General features: G+C 37.2%; 1 protein-coding gene across 3 annotated transcripts in view; it reads right to left on the bottom strand.

Annotated features, from left to right (window-relative positions):
* Positions 1-17,145, bottom strand: part of Naa35 (N-alpha-acetyltransferase 35, NatC auxiliary subunit) — a 118,839-nt gene that overhangs the window by 54,246 nt on the left and 47,448 nt on the right. For all 3 annotated transcript variants that reach the window (XM_027920586.3, XM_071600502.1, XM_027920587.3), the window contains exons 7-11: positions 3,691-3,757; positions 3,566-3,609; positions 2,464-2,514; positions 1,572-1,655; positions 576-690 (exon numbers count right to left, since the gene is read on the bottom strand). In XM_027920586.3, the coding sequence (XP_027776387.1) occupies positions 576-690; positions 1,572-1,655; positions 2,464-2,514; positions 3,566-3,609; positions 3,691-3,757 (361 nt within the window). The remainder of the gene's footprint in view (positions 1-575; positions 691-1,571; positions 1,656-2,463; positions 2,515-3,565; positions 3,610-3,690; positions 3,758-17,145) is intronic.

The raw sequence follows: 17,145 nt of genomic DNA on the forward strand, positions 1-17,145 counted from the left end.
CATTAACCCTGTTGCAAATTTTACAACAAAGGTATAATATTCTTTTTATTTTAAGGCACACTTCATAAATAAAACGAGTGCCAACAACATACCAAGTATATAATAATGTACAAAGAAGAAACAGTCCCTTCTTAAAAGTACTCAAAACCTCAGGGAGAGATGGGATAGGTTAACAATTCAATGTTGTAAGGTATGTATGAATGAAATGAAGCTAGAGAAAAAATGCCTAATTTACCAAATAAAATGAGGGTGGGTTGTAAGATGGAGATTATGATTTCTCAGACAAAGGAGTAAAGAGGGAAGGTGATTAAAAAAGAAGTTTCTGCTGACATCAGAGTATGAACACAAGATAGGGTACACATGAAGAGTCCAAGATAAGGGAGATGGCCAGTTCTGCAAAACTGTTTTCAGTCTAGAATAAATGTACAAAGAGAAGCCTAAAACACTTTATGTAAGACTTTGGAGGAAACATTCCAAGATCTACACAGATTAACTTAAATGAAATTGCAGAACTAAACAAATACTATTTATTCTGGATGAAGCAGAAAAAAAGTAAGAGCAAAATGGACAATTACCTCCTTTTGTAGTGTCATTCTGGGCCTGGATGCCATGATGCAATGAATTATGAATGGCAGAAAGAAGATCTGCTGCTTGAACCATCAATTTTTGAGCTTCTGCAACGGCACTGGTCTAGCAAACAAATCACCAAAAACATTCTTACATATTCTTTCACTGAAAGATATACATTAAATAGGAAAATCCTATAAACAATAATGAAATTAAATATTTGCTGCAATGATATTGGTTTTCACAAATTATTCACTTAATACAGGATGCCCAGATCCTGGCAAGATAAAAATTAGGTTTTTTTTTTTTTTCCCTCATATCTGTACTTTAGAGGACCTACTTAAAAAATTAGCAACATTTTTGATTTACTGTATAAATCTATTTGTTAAAAATAAAAACCATAGATGTAGTCAACTGAAAGATAGAAAAGAACCAACAATTCTACTACATTATTCACCAAGATGGTGTTGGTGGCAGAACCAGGAAAAACAGAATTATAGAAGTTAGGCCAATGGTAAAGGCTGGATCTCTACTCACCACAAATTAATCTGTAATTGACCTGAGTTACTGCCAAAATACACAAAAGAAAAAGCACTCGCAATTTAGGACTTGCCTTTTGTTCTATGCAAATCCAACAGTTAATTTAACTGAAGGGAGGAACAGGCCAAACTAAAATTCTCATTTTTATTCTCTCCTTTTCAATCAAAAAAATATGACAATCCACAAGCGATTTAAGCTTCTATTACTTTATTTACTAAAATGTAATATAAAATATCATGCTTATTATCAACACCATAGACATAAATATATCATGCAGTAGAATGTAAAATTCATGAAACTTTAAGAAAAGCATTATGGTTGCTTGGTGTAAAAACACCGAATGTTGAGGGTTCTACATTTGAGATCAGGAGCATTTCAATAGAAAAGTCTCAGAACTGCTTCAATAAGGCATTCCAACCAAAAGTCATTAAAACAGACAGACAAGTTACAGTAAATGTCCTTACCTCTTTTTTAGTAAAAGCTATAAGCACTGTCAGTAACACACGAGTAAATTTCACTCTGCTGAATACTGCTAAACATTGTTGGTGCTAGGAAAAAAACAAGAAAGGGCTAGAAATTAAAACATACAATGTTTGTCAAAAGAATCTCATTTCAAAATATATTATTTTTACTCCTGAATCTCAATGTTAATAACTTACTACAGTACACACATCTTCACTTACAGGTTTTAATGCCTGAAAAACAAGCTACAGAAAATGTAATAAAATAAAGCCTCTTCTTTTCAAACAGATGTTTCTATAGCAACAGGATTGATTTTCAAAGTCAAAAGTTACACATTACATTAAAATTAATTTAATTAGCATTTAAAAAGGATGGATTAAAAAGTACTAAAAGTGGAGTCAGAAAATCTAGGATCTCTACAAAGGTTCGTTTTTTGTTTGTTTGTTTTTGTTTCTTTAATATTTATTTTTTAGGTACAGATGGACACAACACAATGCCTTTATTTTTTATGTGGTGCTGAGAGGATTGAATCCGGGTCCCGCCTGTGCTAGGCGAGCGCTCTACTGCTGAGCCACAATCCCAGCCCCAAAGGTTCGTTTTTGATAATGTGGAAGTTCTTGAGCTTTACCAAGCTCTTGTGCATCATCTGTAAAAGATCTTTTTTTTTCTTCCTACCTCACAGGAATATTGAAGAGTTCTGAAATCATGTATTTCAAAGAGTTGTATTATCATGCTATCAAAATAAATACAAGGGAAACAAAATCCCTTGCAATGTCCAACTTTTAAAGAAATACCTTAAAAAGGGCTTCCATAAATTATAACGCAGTTCATAAAACTACAACATTAAGAGGTAGACTTCTCTGATATTATCTACCAGAAAATAAGTTCAATTACTTCTAGTTCAACTTCTGGATCTCTTTCTTCTCCTTGTCGACTTCGAGTACTCTAAAATTTTAAAAAAGGTAAATTAAATACAGCCTGGAGAAGCATCAGATTATAAATATACAATATAAAGAAAGCACAAAGGTAATCTACGATCTAATTCGGGGGAAACTTATTTAGGGGAAAAAAAAGGTGTGTCCAGTATTTATTTCCATCCTATTAATGTTACATACAGAAAATTCACTTTGATACAAATTATAAAGATTATGAAAAGAATCAGATACTGAAACAGCAAAAGAAAAAAAAGGAAAAGGAAATATATCTACTGAGAACTTTCTAACACTCTCAAAAGTATTAGCAACCTTTACAAAAATAACAACATAAAGTTACATCACCTGTACTGATCTGATTTTACATTGAAATGTAAAATGTCTTGTCAATAAAAGTTTATGTATTTGAGAAAATTCCAGGGCATTAGCACAGGAAGATCTAGGAGTAGATGTGGGTTCTAGTCCTGAAGCTACCATTCACTATATGTCCTTAAGTAAGATTAAGATGGCTTATCTTAACTCCTTTGAGCTGTATTTTCCTCACCTAAAAGTGAGGCACTGTGTATATATTTGACTGCCTAATTCACTGAATAATTGTAAAAAAGAAAAAAAAAGAATAGTTACATTTTTCTTTGACCATCAAACTACTCTATGAGGGTAAATCAGTATAAATTTATTTTTTTCCCCTTCTTTATCTCTATGAGGACAAATCATCAGTCTCATAGCAAGATGGGATGTCATCAAGAAGGCTTTCACCAGAACTGCAAGGTCACTATGTACTGAGCTCACCCGACTATGTTCAGACACCATACCAGCTACTAAAGATACAACAGTGGAGAAGACAGTTCTGACTTCTGAGGAATTTAACAAACTCTAGTAGGGGAAAATACTATTCTTAAAATATCATATTAAAAGTCTAAAACTTAGCAAAGGAAAAAAAAAAGAAAGAACTGAGAGCATTAAATTTTCAATACTTGAAATGATAGCTATTTATAATTAAATAAAGTTAATCTAACAATAAAAAGAATACCAGAGCCCTTCATTAAAGAAAGAAACATATATACCTTTACTCTTCTTTGCATGTCATCCTCCACATCTTTTAGCATGCCTAGAAAGAGAAATAGTAAGTTTTAAAAGGAAAAAAATCCAAACATAAAACTTGTGAAATGATCTTTATAAATTCCTTTACCTGTAACTCGAAGATCTGTCACACTGTTAGCCATTTTAAATCCATAAGTCATTGACTGAAAATCTTCCTATACAAAAAAAGGAATAATTAGGCCCTTGACTTATAAGTAGCAAACTTTTATATTGCTCTTACAAAAATCACTATTTAATAAGAAAACAGAAATAGAATGTTATCCAGCTAAATATTGCTATCATACAACCAAACTTTCCTTATAGGCAAATACTTAAAATGTCATGTCTTAATGCTATCTCTACCCTTACTTTCAATCACTTGTCATAAGGCAATTTTAAATATATCTTCATTTAATAAGGTCATTTGAAAAATAAGGCTAATGCTTATGAAAATCCCACAAAGCAGTTAATTCCCACTTACAAAGTATTTTTACATTCACAAATGAGTGATAGTATATAGTTAATAATAGTTACTGTTTGATGATAGAGTTGCAAGATTTAGACAATATTTACTTCAAAAATTATTAGGGCTGGGGATGTGGCTCAAGCGGTAGCGGGCTCGCCTGGCATGCGGGAGGCACTGGGTTCGATCCTCAACACCACATTTAAAAAAATAAAGATATGGTGTCCACCTAAAACTAAAAAATAAATATTTAAAAAAAAAAACATTATTGGGCTGGGATTGTGGATCAGTGGTAGAGCGCTTGCTTAGCTGCTTAGCACGGGCGGGATCTGGGTTCGATTCTTAGCACCACATAAAAATAAAGGCATTGTGTTGTTTCCATCTACCAAAAAAAAAAAAAAGATTTTCTCTCTCTCTCTCTCAAAAAAAAAAAAAAAATTATTAAATGTCTACTTACACCTTGTTAGGTTGCAAAGGTTAATCCTTCTTAAATGTGATTACTCAAGTGATAGTGAAACTGCATTCTATAGCCCATGGTAAAGATAAAATTATTCACATGGATCCTCATTCCCAAATCATTTCTGAAATGATTTCATTGCTAAGTCACAAGTGATTCACTGAACTTGCTTAAAAAAAAATAAATTAAATATCACCTGTTAATTTGATTAAGAAGTTATAAACCCTAAAGAGTGTTTCTGCCACACTATAAAAATGTAGTACTATAAAAATATAGATAAAAACCTAGCATTATGATAGTATATAAATAATGCAAATAATAAGTAGTTATAGAAGTAGGACTATAGCAAAAATTTATGGATTCTTTAACAAAAGCAATGAGCATCAAATTCATGTCAGATACTACCTCACAGGAAGGAAGGAAGGAAGGGGGTGGGGAGGAAAGCCCAACAACGTCTCTGGTCTTAAAGAACTCAGGGTCTTTTGAAAAATCTCATGTTAAAAAGATATAAGCTGGGCTAGGGCTGGGCTCAGTGGTAGGGTGCTTGCCTAGCATAAGGTGTGAGGCACTGGGTTCATTCCTTAGCACCACATTAAAAAAATTTTTTTTAAATAAAAGTAAGGGAAAAAAAGATACAAGCTTATCCTCTAGGTGAACTTTATATCCGATTTGTACTTGGTCATCAGAGTATCCTCAAATCTTCCATATTCAAAAGGAACACCTGACATTTACTTTTGTAGTGCTTAGAATGTGAGCCTCCACGCTTCAATTTTCCACATCCTGTACACATTCATCAGAAAACCCTCGTAAGCTCAACCTTTAAGTTCTAACCTAACCACTTCTCACTTTTCACAGGTATCTCTAGTTTAAGTCACCATTTCTCACTCCTATAACCCCCAGACAGGTTCTGTAAGTTCTATACCTACCACACTTGAGCCTGCTCAAACTTTTCACCACAAGGCAGAAGTGTTATTTTAAAATACATCAAACCATACCATTGCCCTATTCAAAACCCTTCCATAGTTTCCTATCTCACAGTAAAATCCCAGAGCTCACCATAAACTCTAAGGCACTGCATCCTGTGGCCTTGGTCTCCCAAACTCACTGCCTACCACATTGCACAACAGTCACACAGGCCTTCTTGTTGTCATTCAACATACCACACAACTTCTCAGGTCTTTCATACATGCTGACCCCACCCCAAAATAATTTTCTTCAAAATATTTACTAAGCCTCATCTCATACATATTCTAGACTATGTTCTAATATCAATTCCTCCTAGAGATTTTCCCTGTGCACCATCTCTAAAGCATTTTATATTCCCAAGCCTGTTTCATTTTTAATCATGTGGAATTTATCACCACCTGACATCTTGTATGTATTTATTTACTTATACACTGACTATTCTATCAGTGTATATATAAAAATATATAAAATTCATGAAATCAGGGTTTTGTTTTATGCACTGCTTTATTGTAAGGGCTTAGAATAATGCTTGGCACAAAGTTCTTACTATTCAATAAATATTTGTTGAATGAATGAATGACTTCAGGGCAGGGTTCTAAAATGCAAAAGGAGATTATCCTTGTAAGTATACCTGGTTAGCTACAGGACACCTGGGGAGTGACAGAGGCCACACCAAATTGGAGAGAACATACACTTCCTTTGAAGGACACCAGCCCCTACTTACCCTACTGCAACTATAAGCAAACACAGGGCCAGTGTGGTCAGGTACCTTGATTGTTTTCAAGGGGGGAGGTGTGGAATCTACGGAGTTTTGTGGGGGTTTTTGTTTTTTGGCAGTACCAGGGATTGAACCCACTCTATCACTGAGCTCTTTCTATATTTATTTTGGGATAGAGTCTTACCAAGTTGCCCAGGCTGGCCATGAACTAGCAACCCCCAGCCTTAGCTTCCTGAGTCACTGGAGTTACATATGTGTACCACCATGCCTGGCATTGTTTTTATTTTTAATTTTTTTAAATTTTTTATTGTTGGCTGTTCAAAATATTACATAGTTCTTCATATATCATATTTCACACTTTGATTCAAGTGGGTTATGAGCTCCCATTTTTACCCCATATACAGATTGCAGAATCACATCAGTTACACATCCATTGATTTACATATTGCCATACTAGTGTCTGTTGTGTTCTGCTGACTTTCCTATCCTCTACTATCCCCCCTCCCCTCCCCTCCCCTCCCCTCTTCTCTCTCTGCCCCCTCTACTGACATTCATTTGTCCACCTTGTATTATTTTTCCCTTTCCCCTCACTTCCTCTTGTATGTACTTTTGTATAACTCTGAGGGTCTCCTTCCATTTCCATGCAATTTCCCTTCTCTCTCCCTTTCCCTCCCACCTCTCATCCCTGTTTAATGTTAATCTTCTTCTCATGCTCTTCGACCCTACTCTGTTCTTACTTACTCTCCTTATATCAAAGAAGACATTTGGCATTTGTTTTTTAGGGACTGGCTAGCTTCACTTAGCATAATCTGCTCTAATGCCATCCATTTCCCTGTAAATTCTATGATTTTGTCATTTTTTAATGCAGAGTAATACTCCATTGTGTATAAATGCCACATTTTTTTTATCCATTCATCTATTGAAGGGCATCTAGGTTGGTTCCACAGTCTTGCTATTGTGAATTGTGCTGCTATGAACATCGATGTAGCAGTGTCCCTGTAGCATGCTCTTTTTAGGGCTTTAGGGAATAGACCGAGAAGGGGAATAGCTGGGTCAAATGGTGGCTCCATTCCCAGCTTTCCAAGAAGTCTCCATACTGCTTTCCAAATTGGCTGCACCAATTTGCAGTCCCACCAGCAATGTACAAGTGTACCCTTTTCCCCACATCCTCGCCAGCACTTGTTGTTGTTTGACTTCATAATGGCTGCCAATCTAACTGGAGTGAGATGGTATCTTAGGGTGGTTTTGATTTGCATTTCTCTGACTGCTAGAGATGGTGAGCATTTTTTCATGTACTTGTTGATTGATTGTATGTCCTCCTCTGAGAAGTGTCTGTTCAGGTCCTTGGCCCATTTGTTGATTGGGTTGTTTGTTCTCTTATTGTCTAATTTTTTGAGTTCTTTGTATACTCTGGATATTAGGGCTCTATCTGAAGTGTGAGGAGTAAAGATTTGTTCCCAGGATGTAGGCTCTCCATTTACCTCTCTTATTGTTTCTTTTGCTGAGAAAAAACTTTTTAGTTTGAGTAAGTCCCATTTGTTGATTCTAGTTATTAACTTTTGTGCTATGGGTGTCCTATTGAGGAATTTGGAGCCCGACCCCACAGTATATAGATCGTAGCCAACTTTTACTTCTATCAGACGGCGTGTCTCTGATTTGATATCAAGCTCCTTGATCCATTTTGAATTCACTTTTGTGCATGGCGAGAGAAAGGGATTCAGTTTCATTTTGTTGCATATGGATTTCCAGTTTTCCCAGCACCATTTGTTGAAGATGCTATCCTTCCTCCATTGCATGCTTTTAGCCCCTTTATCAAATATAAGGTAGTTGTAGTTTTGTGGATTGGTTTCTGTGTCCTCTATTCTGTACCATTGGTCCACCCGCCTGTGATGGTACCAGTACCATGCTGTTTTTGTTACTATTACTCTGTAGTATAGTTTGAAGTCTGGTATCACTATACCGCCTGATTCACACTTCCTGCTTAGAGTTGTTTTTGCTATTCTGGGTCGTTTATTTTTCCATATGAATTTCATGATTGCTTTCTCTATTTCTACAAGAAATGCCGTTGGGATTTTGATTGGCATTGCATTAAACCTATAGAGAACTTTTGGTAATATCGCCATTTTGATGATGTTAGTTCTGCCTATCCATGAATAGGGTATATTTTTCCATCTTCTAAGATCTTCTTCTATTTCTCTCTTTAGGGTTCTGTAGTTTTCACTGTATAAGTCTTTCACCTCTTTTGTTAGGTTGATTCCCAAGTACTTTATTCTTTTTTTGAAGATATTGTGAATGGAGTGGTTGTCCTCATTTCCATTTCAGAGGATTTGTCGCTGATATACAGGAATACCTTTCATTTATGCGTGTTGATTTTATATCCTGCCACTTTGCTGAATTCATTTATTAGCTCTAATAGTTTCTTTGTAGACCCTTTTGGGTCTGCTAGGTATAGAATCATGTCATCTGCAAATAGTGATAATTTAAGTTCTTCTATTCCTATTTTTATGCCTTTAATTTCTTTCGTCTGTCTAATTGCTCTGGCCAGTGTTTCGAGAACTATGTTGAACAGAAGTGGTGAGAGAGGGCATCCCTGTCTTGTTCCAGATTTTAGAGGGAATGCCTTCAATTTTTCTCCATTCAGAATGATGCTAGCCTGAGGCTTAGCATAGATTGCTTTTACAATATTGAGGTATGTTCCTGTTATCCCTAGTTTTTCTAGAGTTTTGAACATAAAGGGATGCTGTACTTTGTCGAATGCTTTTTCCGCATCTATCGAGATGATCATATGGTTCTTATTTTTAAGTCTATTGATGTGGTGAATAACATTTATTGATTTCCGAATATTGAACCAGCCTTGCATTCCAGGGATGAATCCTACTTGATCATGGTGCACAATTTTTTTGATATGTTTTTGTATCCGATTCGCCAGAATTTTATTGAGGATTTTTGCATCTAGGTTCATTAGAGATATTGGTCTGTAGTTTTTTTTCTTTGAAGTCTCTTTGTCTGGTTTAGGTATCAAGGTGATGTTGGACTCGTAGAATGAATTTGGAAGTTCTCCCTCTTTTTCTATTTCCTGAAGTAGCTTGAAAAGTATTGGTATTAGTTCTTCTTTAAAGGTTTTGTAAAATTCTGCTGTATACCCATCTGGTCCTGGGCTTTTCTTAGTTGGTAGTCTTGTTATGGTTTCTTCTATTTCCTCAATTGATATTGGTCTGTTTAGGTTGTCTATACCCTCGTGACTCAATCTGGGCAGATCATATGACTTAAGAAATTTATCTATGCCTTCACTATCGTCTAATTTATTGGAGTATAAGGATTCAAAATAGTTTTTGATTATCTTCTGTATTTCTGAAGTGTCTGTTGTGATATTGCCTTTTTCATCCCGTATGCTAGTAATTTGAGTTCTCTCTCTTCTTCTCTTCGCTAGCATGGCTAAGGGTCTGTCGATTTTGTTTATTTTTTCAAAGAACCAACTTTTAGTTTTGTCAATTTTTTCAATTGTTTCTTTTGTTTCGATTTCATTAATTTCAGCTCTGATTTTAATTATTTCTTGCCTTCTACTTCTTTTGCTGTTGTTTTGCTCTTCTTTTTCAAGGATTTTGAGATGAAGTGTGAGATCATTTATTTGTTGGTTTTTTCTTTTTTTAAGGAATGAACTCCAAGCAATGAATTTTCCTCTTAGAACTGCTTTCAATGTGTCCCATAGATTCCGATATGTTGTGTCAGTGTTTTCATTAATCTCTAAGAATTTTTTAATTTCCTCCTTGATGTCTTCTATAACCCATTGATCATTCAGTAACCTATTGTTCATTCTCCAAGTGATGTATGCTTTTTCCTTCCTTCTTTTATCGTTGATTTTCAGTTCCATTCCATTATGATCAGATAGGATGCATGGTATTATCTCTACTCCTTTGTATTGTCTAAGAGTTTCCCTGTGACATAACATATGATCTATTTTTGAGAAGGATCAATGTGCTGCTGCGAAAAAAGTGTAACTGCTTGATGTTGGGTGGTATACTCTATATATGTCAATTAAGTCTAGGTTATTAATTGTGTTATTGAGTTCTATAGTTTCCTTATTCAACTTTTGTTTGGAAGATCTGTCCAGTGGCGAGAGAGGTGTGTTGAAGTCTCCCATGATTATTGTATGGTGGTCTATTAGACTCTTGAACTTGAGAAGAGTTTGTTTGACGAACATAGCTGCACCATTGTCTGGGGCATATATATTTATGATTGTTATGTCTTGTTGGTGTATGGTTCCCTTAAGCAGTATGTAGTGTCCCTCTTTATCCCTTTTGATTAACTTTGGCTTGAAATCTATTTTATTTGATATGAGTATGGACACTCCTGCTTGTTTCCGAAGTCCATATGAGTGATATGATTTTTCCCAACCTTTCACCTTCAGCCTATGTATGTCTTTTCCTCTTCAGCCTATGTATGTCTTTTCCTATCAAATGTGTCTCCTGTAGGCAGCATATTGTTGGGTCTTGTTTTGTGATCCATTCTACTAGCCTGTGTCTCTTAATTGGTGAGTTTAAGCCATTAACATTTAGGGTTATTATTGAGATATGGGTTGTTCTTCCAGCCATATTTGTTTATTTCTGTTACTAAACATGGTTTGTTTTCCTCTTTGATTATTTTCCCCCCTTTACTGTCCTACCTCCCACTGTTGGTTTTCATTGTTATTTTCCATTTCCTCTTCCTGTAATGTTTTGCCAAGGATGTTTAGAATAGATGGTTTTCTAGCTGCAAATTCTTTTAACTTTTGTTTATCGTGGAAGGTTTTAATTTCATCTTCCATCCTGAAGCTTAATTTCGCTGGAAACACAATTCTTAGTTGGAACCCATTTTCTTTCAGTGTTTGAAATATGTTATTCCAGGATCTTCTAGCTTTCAGAGTCTGTGTTGAAAGATCAGCTGTTATCCTGATTGGCTTACCCCTAAATGTGATCTGCTTCCTTTCTCTTGTAGCTTTTAAAATTCTCTCCTTATTCTGTATGTTGGGCATCTTCATTATAATGTGTCTAGGTGTGGATCTCTTATGATTTTGCACATTCGGCGTCCTGTAGGCTTCTAGGATTTGGGATTCTGTCTCATTCTTCAAGTCTGGGAAGTTTTCTCGTATTATTTCATTGAATAGATTGCTCATTCCTTTGGTTTGAAACTCTGTCCCTTCCTGTATCCCAATGACTCTTAAATTTGGTCTCTTGATGTTATCCCATATTTCTTGGATGTTCTGCTCATGGTTTCTTAACAGTCTTGCTGAGCTGTCTATGTTCTTTTCAAGTTGAAATACTTTATCTTCATTGTCTGATGTTCTATCTTCTAAGTGTTCTACTCTGCTGGTAGTATTCTCAATTGAGTTTTTAAGTTGGTTTTTTGCTTCCTGCATTTCTAGGATTTCTGTTTGTTTGTTTTTTATAACCTCTATCTCCCTGTATAGTTGATCTTTTGCTTCCTGGATTTGTTTGTGTAATTCATTGTCGAAGTGATCTTTCATTGTCTGATTTTGCTGTCTAATGTCTTCCTTGAGACTCCAGATCATCTGAAGCATGTATATCCTGAATTCTTTATCTGACATTCCATCTGCTGCAGCTATTACCTCTTCTAACGTTGAGTTGACCTGCATTGCTTGTGGTCCTTTCTTTCCTTGTCTCTTCATACTGTTCGCGTTCCTTTCTACTTGGTGAAACTGTTGTGCTATTGAATTTTCCCCCTATATATTTATATTGGTCTTGTATAGTTGCAAAGTCTCCCTCGCAGGCGCGGGCGGCGGCTCTGCCCCTCCTCCAATTGGGGCAATGTGCCTACCACGCCGGCAGGCCACTGGGCCTGCTCTGCCGGTCAGTAGCAGGTCCGCCTACCTTGCAGGCGCGGGCGGCGGCTGTGTCCCACTGCGGGCCGCTAGGCTTGTTCTGTCGGTGGTCGCAGTTCTGCCTACTTTGCAGGCGCAGGCAGCGGCACTGCCCCTCTGCAGGCCTCTGGGGCTGTTCTGCCAGTGGGTCGCAGGTCCGCCTACCTTGCAGGCGTGGGGGGCAGGGCGGCTCTACCCTTCCTCAGGTCACTGGGCCTGTTCTGTCTGTCGGTTGCAGGTCTGGCCTGTTCTGATGGTGGTCACAGTTCCGTCTACCTTGCAGGCGCGGGGCGAGGGGGCGGCTCTGCCTCTCAGCAGGCCGCTGCTCCTCCTCTGCCGGTGGGTTGCAGGCCCACCTACCTTGCAGGTGTGATTGGAAGCTCTGCCCCTCCGCGGGCCACTGGGCCTTTTCTGTCGGTGGTCACAGTTCCGCCTACCTGGCAGGCCCGGGGGGTGGGGGACGGCTCTGCCCCTCAGCAGGCCGGTGCTCCTCTTCTTCCGGTGGGTTGCAGGCCCGCCTACCTTGCAGGAGTGATTTGAAGCTCTGTCCCGCCGCGGGCCACTGGGCCTTTTCTGTTGGTGGTCACAGTTCCGCCTACCTGGCAGGCGCGGGGGGTGGGGGGCGGCTCTGCCCTGGCATTATTTTTAACATGTAAAGTTTTTCTAATTTTAAAAAAGGCCAACACTGTATAGACAAAACAAACAAAATGCCTTTACAAAGTTTTACCTATGAAATGTCAGTTTGCCAAGATTTAAGGAAAACTCTCTTTCAGGGAGAATATCATAGATTCCTCGCAACAAATACAAGAATTTACTCCCAAGACATTGGAAGACTGAAAGGAGGGAACTCACGTAAACAGATTCCTACCATTAAAAGATCATCCTGGAAGTGACGTAAGGACAAAAATCAGAGTGTATCAGGGAGCCAGATCTATTGATAGTCCAAGCAGGAGTAGGTGGTAATTTGGATTGGGACTACATGGTAGGTTAAGAAGACACAGAAATCAGAACACATCTAAATGTTAAAGTGTTAAAAACATCATCAATCAAACATCATCCTCAGATTTTCAATCTGAACAACTGACAAAAGATGGCATCACTTCCTGAGAGGGGGCCAGACTTTTTAATGGCAGAAATGGCATATAAATTGGGTTATATTAAGTATGCAATTTCTTTAATCATCCAAGTGAAGATTTCAAGAAGGCACTTGCTTGAGTCTGGAAGTTGAGTAAGGAATCAGGACTACATATATACTTTAGACCTTCTATATATATTAGAGCCTCCTAAATACTTGGTCAGGAAATCAACATAGAAAGCATTTAGAAAAGAGGCAAGGTACGGAAATCAATAAATGTTATTCACCACATCAATAAACTTAAAGATAAGAACCATATGATCACCTCGATAGACACAGAAAAAGCATTTGACAAAGTACAGCATCCCTTTATGTTCAAAACACTAGAAAAACTAGGGATAACAGGAACTTACCTCAACATTGTAAAAGCTATCTGTGATAAGCCTCAGGCTAGCATCATTGTAAACGGAGAAAAATTGAAGGCATTCCCTCTAAAATCTGGAACAAGACAGGTATGCCCTCTCTCACCACTTCTATTCAACATAGTTCTTGAAACACTGGCCAGAGCAATTAGACAGACAAAAGAAATTAAAGGCATAAAGACAGGAAAAGAAGAACTTACATTAGCATTATTTGCGGATGACATGATTCTATACCTAGCAGACCCAAAAGGTTCTACCAAGAAACTTCTAGAGCTAGTAAATGAATTCGGCAAAGTGGCAAGATATAAAATCAACACACATAAATCAAAGACATTCCTGTATATCAGTGACAAATCCTCTGAAATGGAAATGAAAACAACCACACCATTCACAATATCAAAAAAAATAAAATACTTGGGAATCAATCTAACAAAAGAGGTGAAAGAAGTATACAACGAAAACTACAAAATCCTAAAGAGAGAAACAGAAGAAGACCTTAGAAGATGGAAAGATATACCTTGTTCATGGATAGGCAGAACTAAAATCATTAAAATGGCCATATTACCAAAAGTACTCTATAGGTTTAATGCAATGCCAATCAAAATCCCAACTGCATTCCTCGCAGAAATAGAATAAGCAATCATGAATTTCATCTGGAAAAATAAGACCCAGAATAGCAAAAGCAATTCTAAGCAGGAAGAGTGAAACTGGCAGAATAGCGATACCAGATTTTAAACTATACTACAGAGCAATAGTAACAAAAACAGCATGGTACTGGTACCAAAACAGGCAGGTAGACCAACGGTACAGAATAGAGGACACAGAGACCAATCCACAAAATTACAACTACCTTATATTAGACAAAGGTGCTAAAAGCATGCAATGGAGGAAGGATAGCATCTTCAACAAATGGTGCTGGGAGAACTGGAAACCCATATGCAACAAAATGAAATTGAATCCCTTTCTCTCACCTTGCAAAAAAGTTAACTCAAAATGGATCAAGGAGCTAGGAATCAAACCAGAAACTCTGCGTCTAATAGAAGAAAAAATTGGCCCTAATCTCCATCTCGTGGGGTCGGGCTCCAAATTCCTTAATAGGACACCTATAGCACAAGAGTTAAAATCAAGAATCAACAAATGGGACGTATTCAAACTAAAAAATTTTTTCTCAGCAACAGAAACACTAAGAGAAGTAAATAGGGAGACTACATCCTGGGAATAAATATTTACCCCTCACACTTCAGATAGAGCTCTAATCTCCAGAGTATACAAAGAACTCAACAAATTAAACAACAAGAAAACAAATAATCCAATCAACAAAAGGGCCAAGGATCTGAACAGACACTTCTCAGAGAAGGATATACAATCAATCAACAAATACACGAAAAAATGCTCACCATCTCTAGAAATCAGAGAAATGAAAATTAAAACCACTCTAAGATATCATCTCACTCCAGTAAGAATGGCAGCCATTATGAAGTCAAACAATAACAAGTGCTGGCGAGGATGTGGGGAAAAGAGTACACTTGTACATTACTGGTGGGACTGCAAATTGGTGCAGCTAATTTGGAAAGCAGTATTGAGATTCCTTGGAAAGCTGGGAATGGAACCACCATTTGACCCAGCTATTCCCCTTCTCGGACTATACCCAAAAGACCTTAAAAGAGCATACTACAGGGACACAGCTACATCAATGTTCATTGCAGCACAATTCACAATAGCTAGATTGTGGAACCAACCCAGATGCCCTTTAATAGATGAATCGATAAAAAAAAAATGTGGCATTTATACACAATGAAATATTACTCAGCACTAAAAAATACCAAAATCCTGGCATTTGCAGGGAAATGGATGGCATTAGAGAAGATTATGCTAAGTGAAGCTAGCCAATCCCTAAAAAACAAATGCCGAATGTCTTCTTTGATATAAGGGAGCAAAACAAAGCAGGGAGGAAGAGCATGAGAAGATTACCATTAAATAGGGACGAGAGGTGGGAGGGAATGGGAGAGAGAAGGGGAACTACACAGAAGATGGAAGGAGACCCTCACTGTTATGCAAAATTACATATAAGATGGTGTGAGGGGGAAGAAAAAAAAAGAGAGAAATGTGTCACAGTAGATTGGGTAGAGAGAGGGGAGGGGAGGGAGGGATAAGAAGGGTAGCAGAATACAACAGACACTAGTATGGCTGTATGTACAAACATGGCTGTATAACCAATGTGATCCTGCAATCTGTACACGTGGAAAAATAAGAATTCATACCCCATTTGAATCAAATGTATGATAAGTCAAGATCATTGTAATGTTTTGAGCAACTAATAAAAAAATTAAATCAGAAAAAAAAAAAAAAGAGGAAACCCTACACCCTGGATTAACTGGGCAAATCAGTGACATGGAAAAAAATCCAAGACTGTAGTAAAAGATGAAAAGAAAACAATATTTCAAAGAGTGGTCAACTGGTCTAATGATGCTCACAGGTTAGAGAGGGAGGGGTGGGAACACTGGACTTAATGAGTTGGATCTTTTTCCATCCAATTACTTTGGAGTGGTAGTATAGAATGATCATTCAGAGTGGGTAAGAAGAAATTGAAAGAGAAACTAAAATAAGCAAATATTAAAAGCTCATTCAAGGAGTTTTTTTATTGTTGTTTTTTGTAGAGAGCAGCAGAGAAATGGAATTGTGTCTACAAGGAGGCATCGGATGGAGAGAACCAGGATGTGTGGGTATGTGTTTATAAATGATATTTAAGCATGCTTATATGCCAATCAGAATAAGCTAGTCATGGAGAAGACACTAGTAATATAATACAAAGAAGGCTTTACTTACTGCAGTGGGTAAGTAGAGGTGAAATCTAGAACATAAGTATAGGGGCTGAGCTTAGATTATTTTAGGAATACTTTCATTTTAATAGGGGAAGCCAAAGAGCATGGATAAACAGACAAGTTACCACCTGAGACAGTGAGAAAATAGGTACATCTAATAATATCTGATTGCAGACAAAGTTCAATACGGTAGGAATCAAGCTGAGGATGAAGAGGTCTAAGGGGGAAAAAGTCAGTATTGGAGATTAGAGAAACATATTCACTACAGAATCGTAGGATTGCATGGTCTCCCATCTGAGATTTGCAGTCTTATAATTAAAGTGAGAACAGACACACAGATGTGGGTTTTCTCTAGCAGCTTCAGCTTGAGTACAAGCAGGGAGTAGGCAGATAGTTGGGGTTTTGCCAGATACGTGACACAAATGGAAAGGACAGGAGAAATAAAGATATCTGAGTGATTTCAGCAATGACCATGGAAATGAGGACGTAAAGAGAATAACAGTAAAAAAGTGACAACACACATGAATTGGAGGTCTTAGTGGAAATGAAGACTGGTGGTAATCAGGGTAGTATACTAGAAATTAACATGGGGGAGTTGGGGTAAGCAGAATAATAATAATAATAATAATAATAATGATGATGGCAATGAAATCTTGATCATTTATTCACTCATTCTAAACCATTTTCTGAGCAACATATAGAGACTGGTATGGGCTAGATACCACAGATACAATGGTAAAAAACAATCACTGCCTTTGTAAAGCCTATTATCCAGAGAGAAGTA

The sequence above is a fragment of the Marmota flaviventris genome, chromosome 13 (genome assembly GCF_047511675.1).
Source record: "Marmota flaviventris isolate mMarFla1 chromosome 13, mMarFla1.hap1, whole genome shotgun sequence".
NCBI lineage: Eukaryota > Metazoa > Chordata > Mammalia > Rodentia > Sciuridae > Marmota > Marmota flaviventris.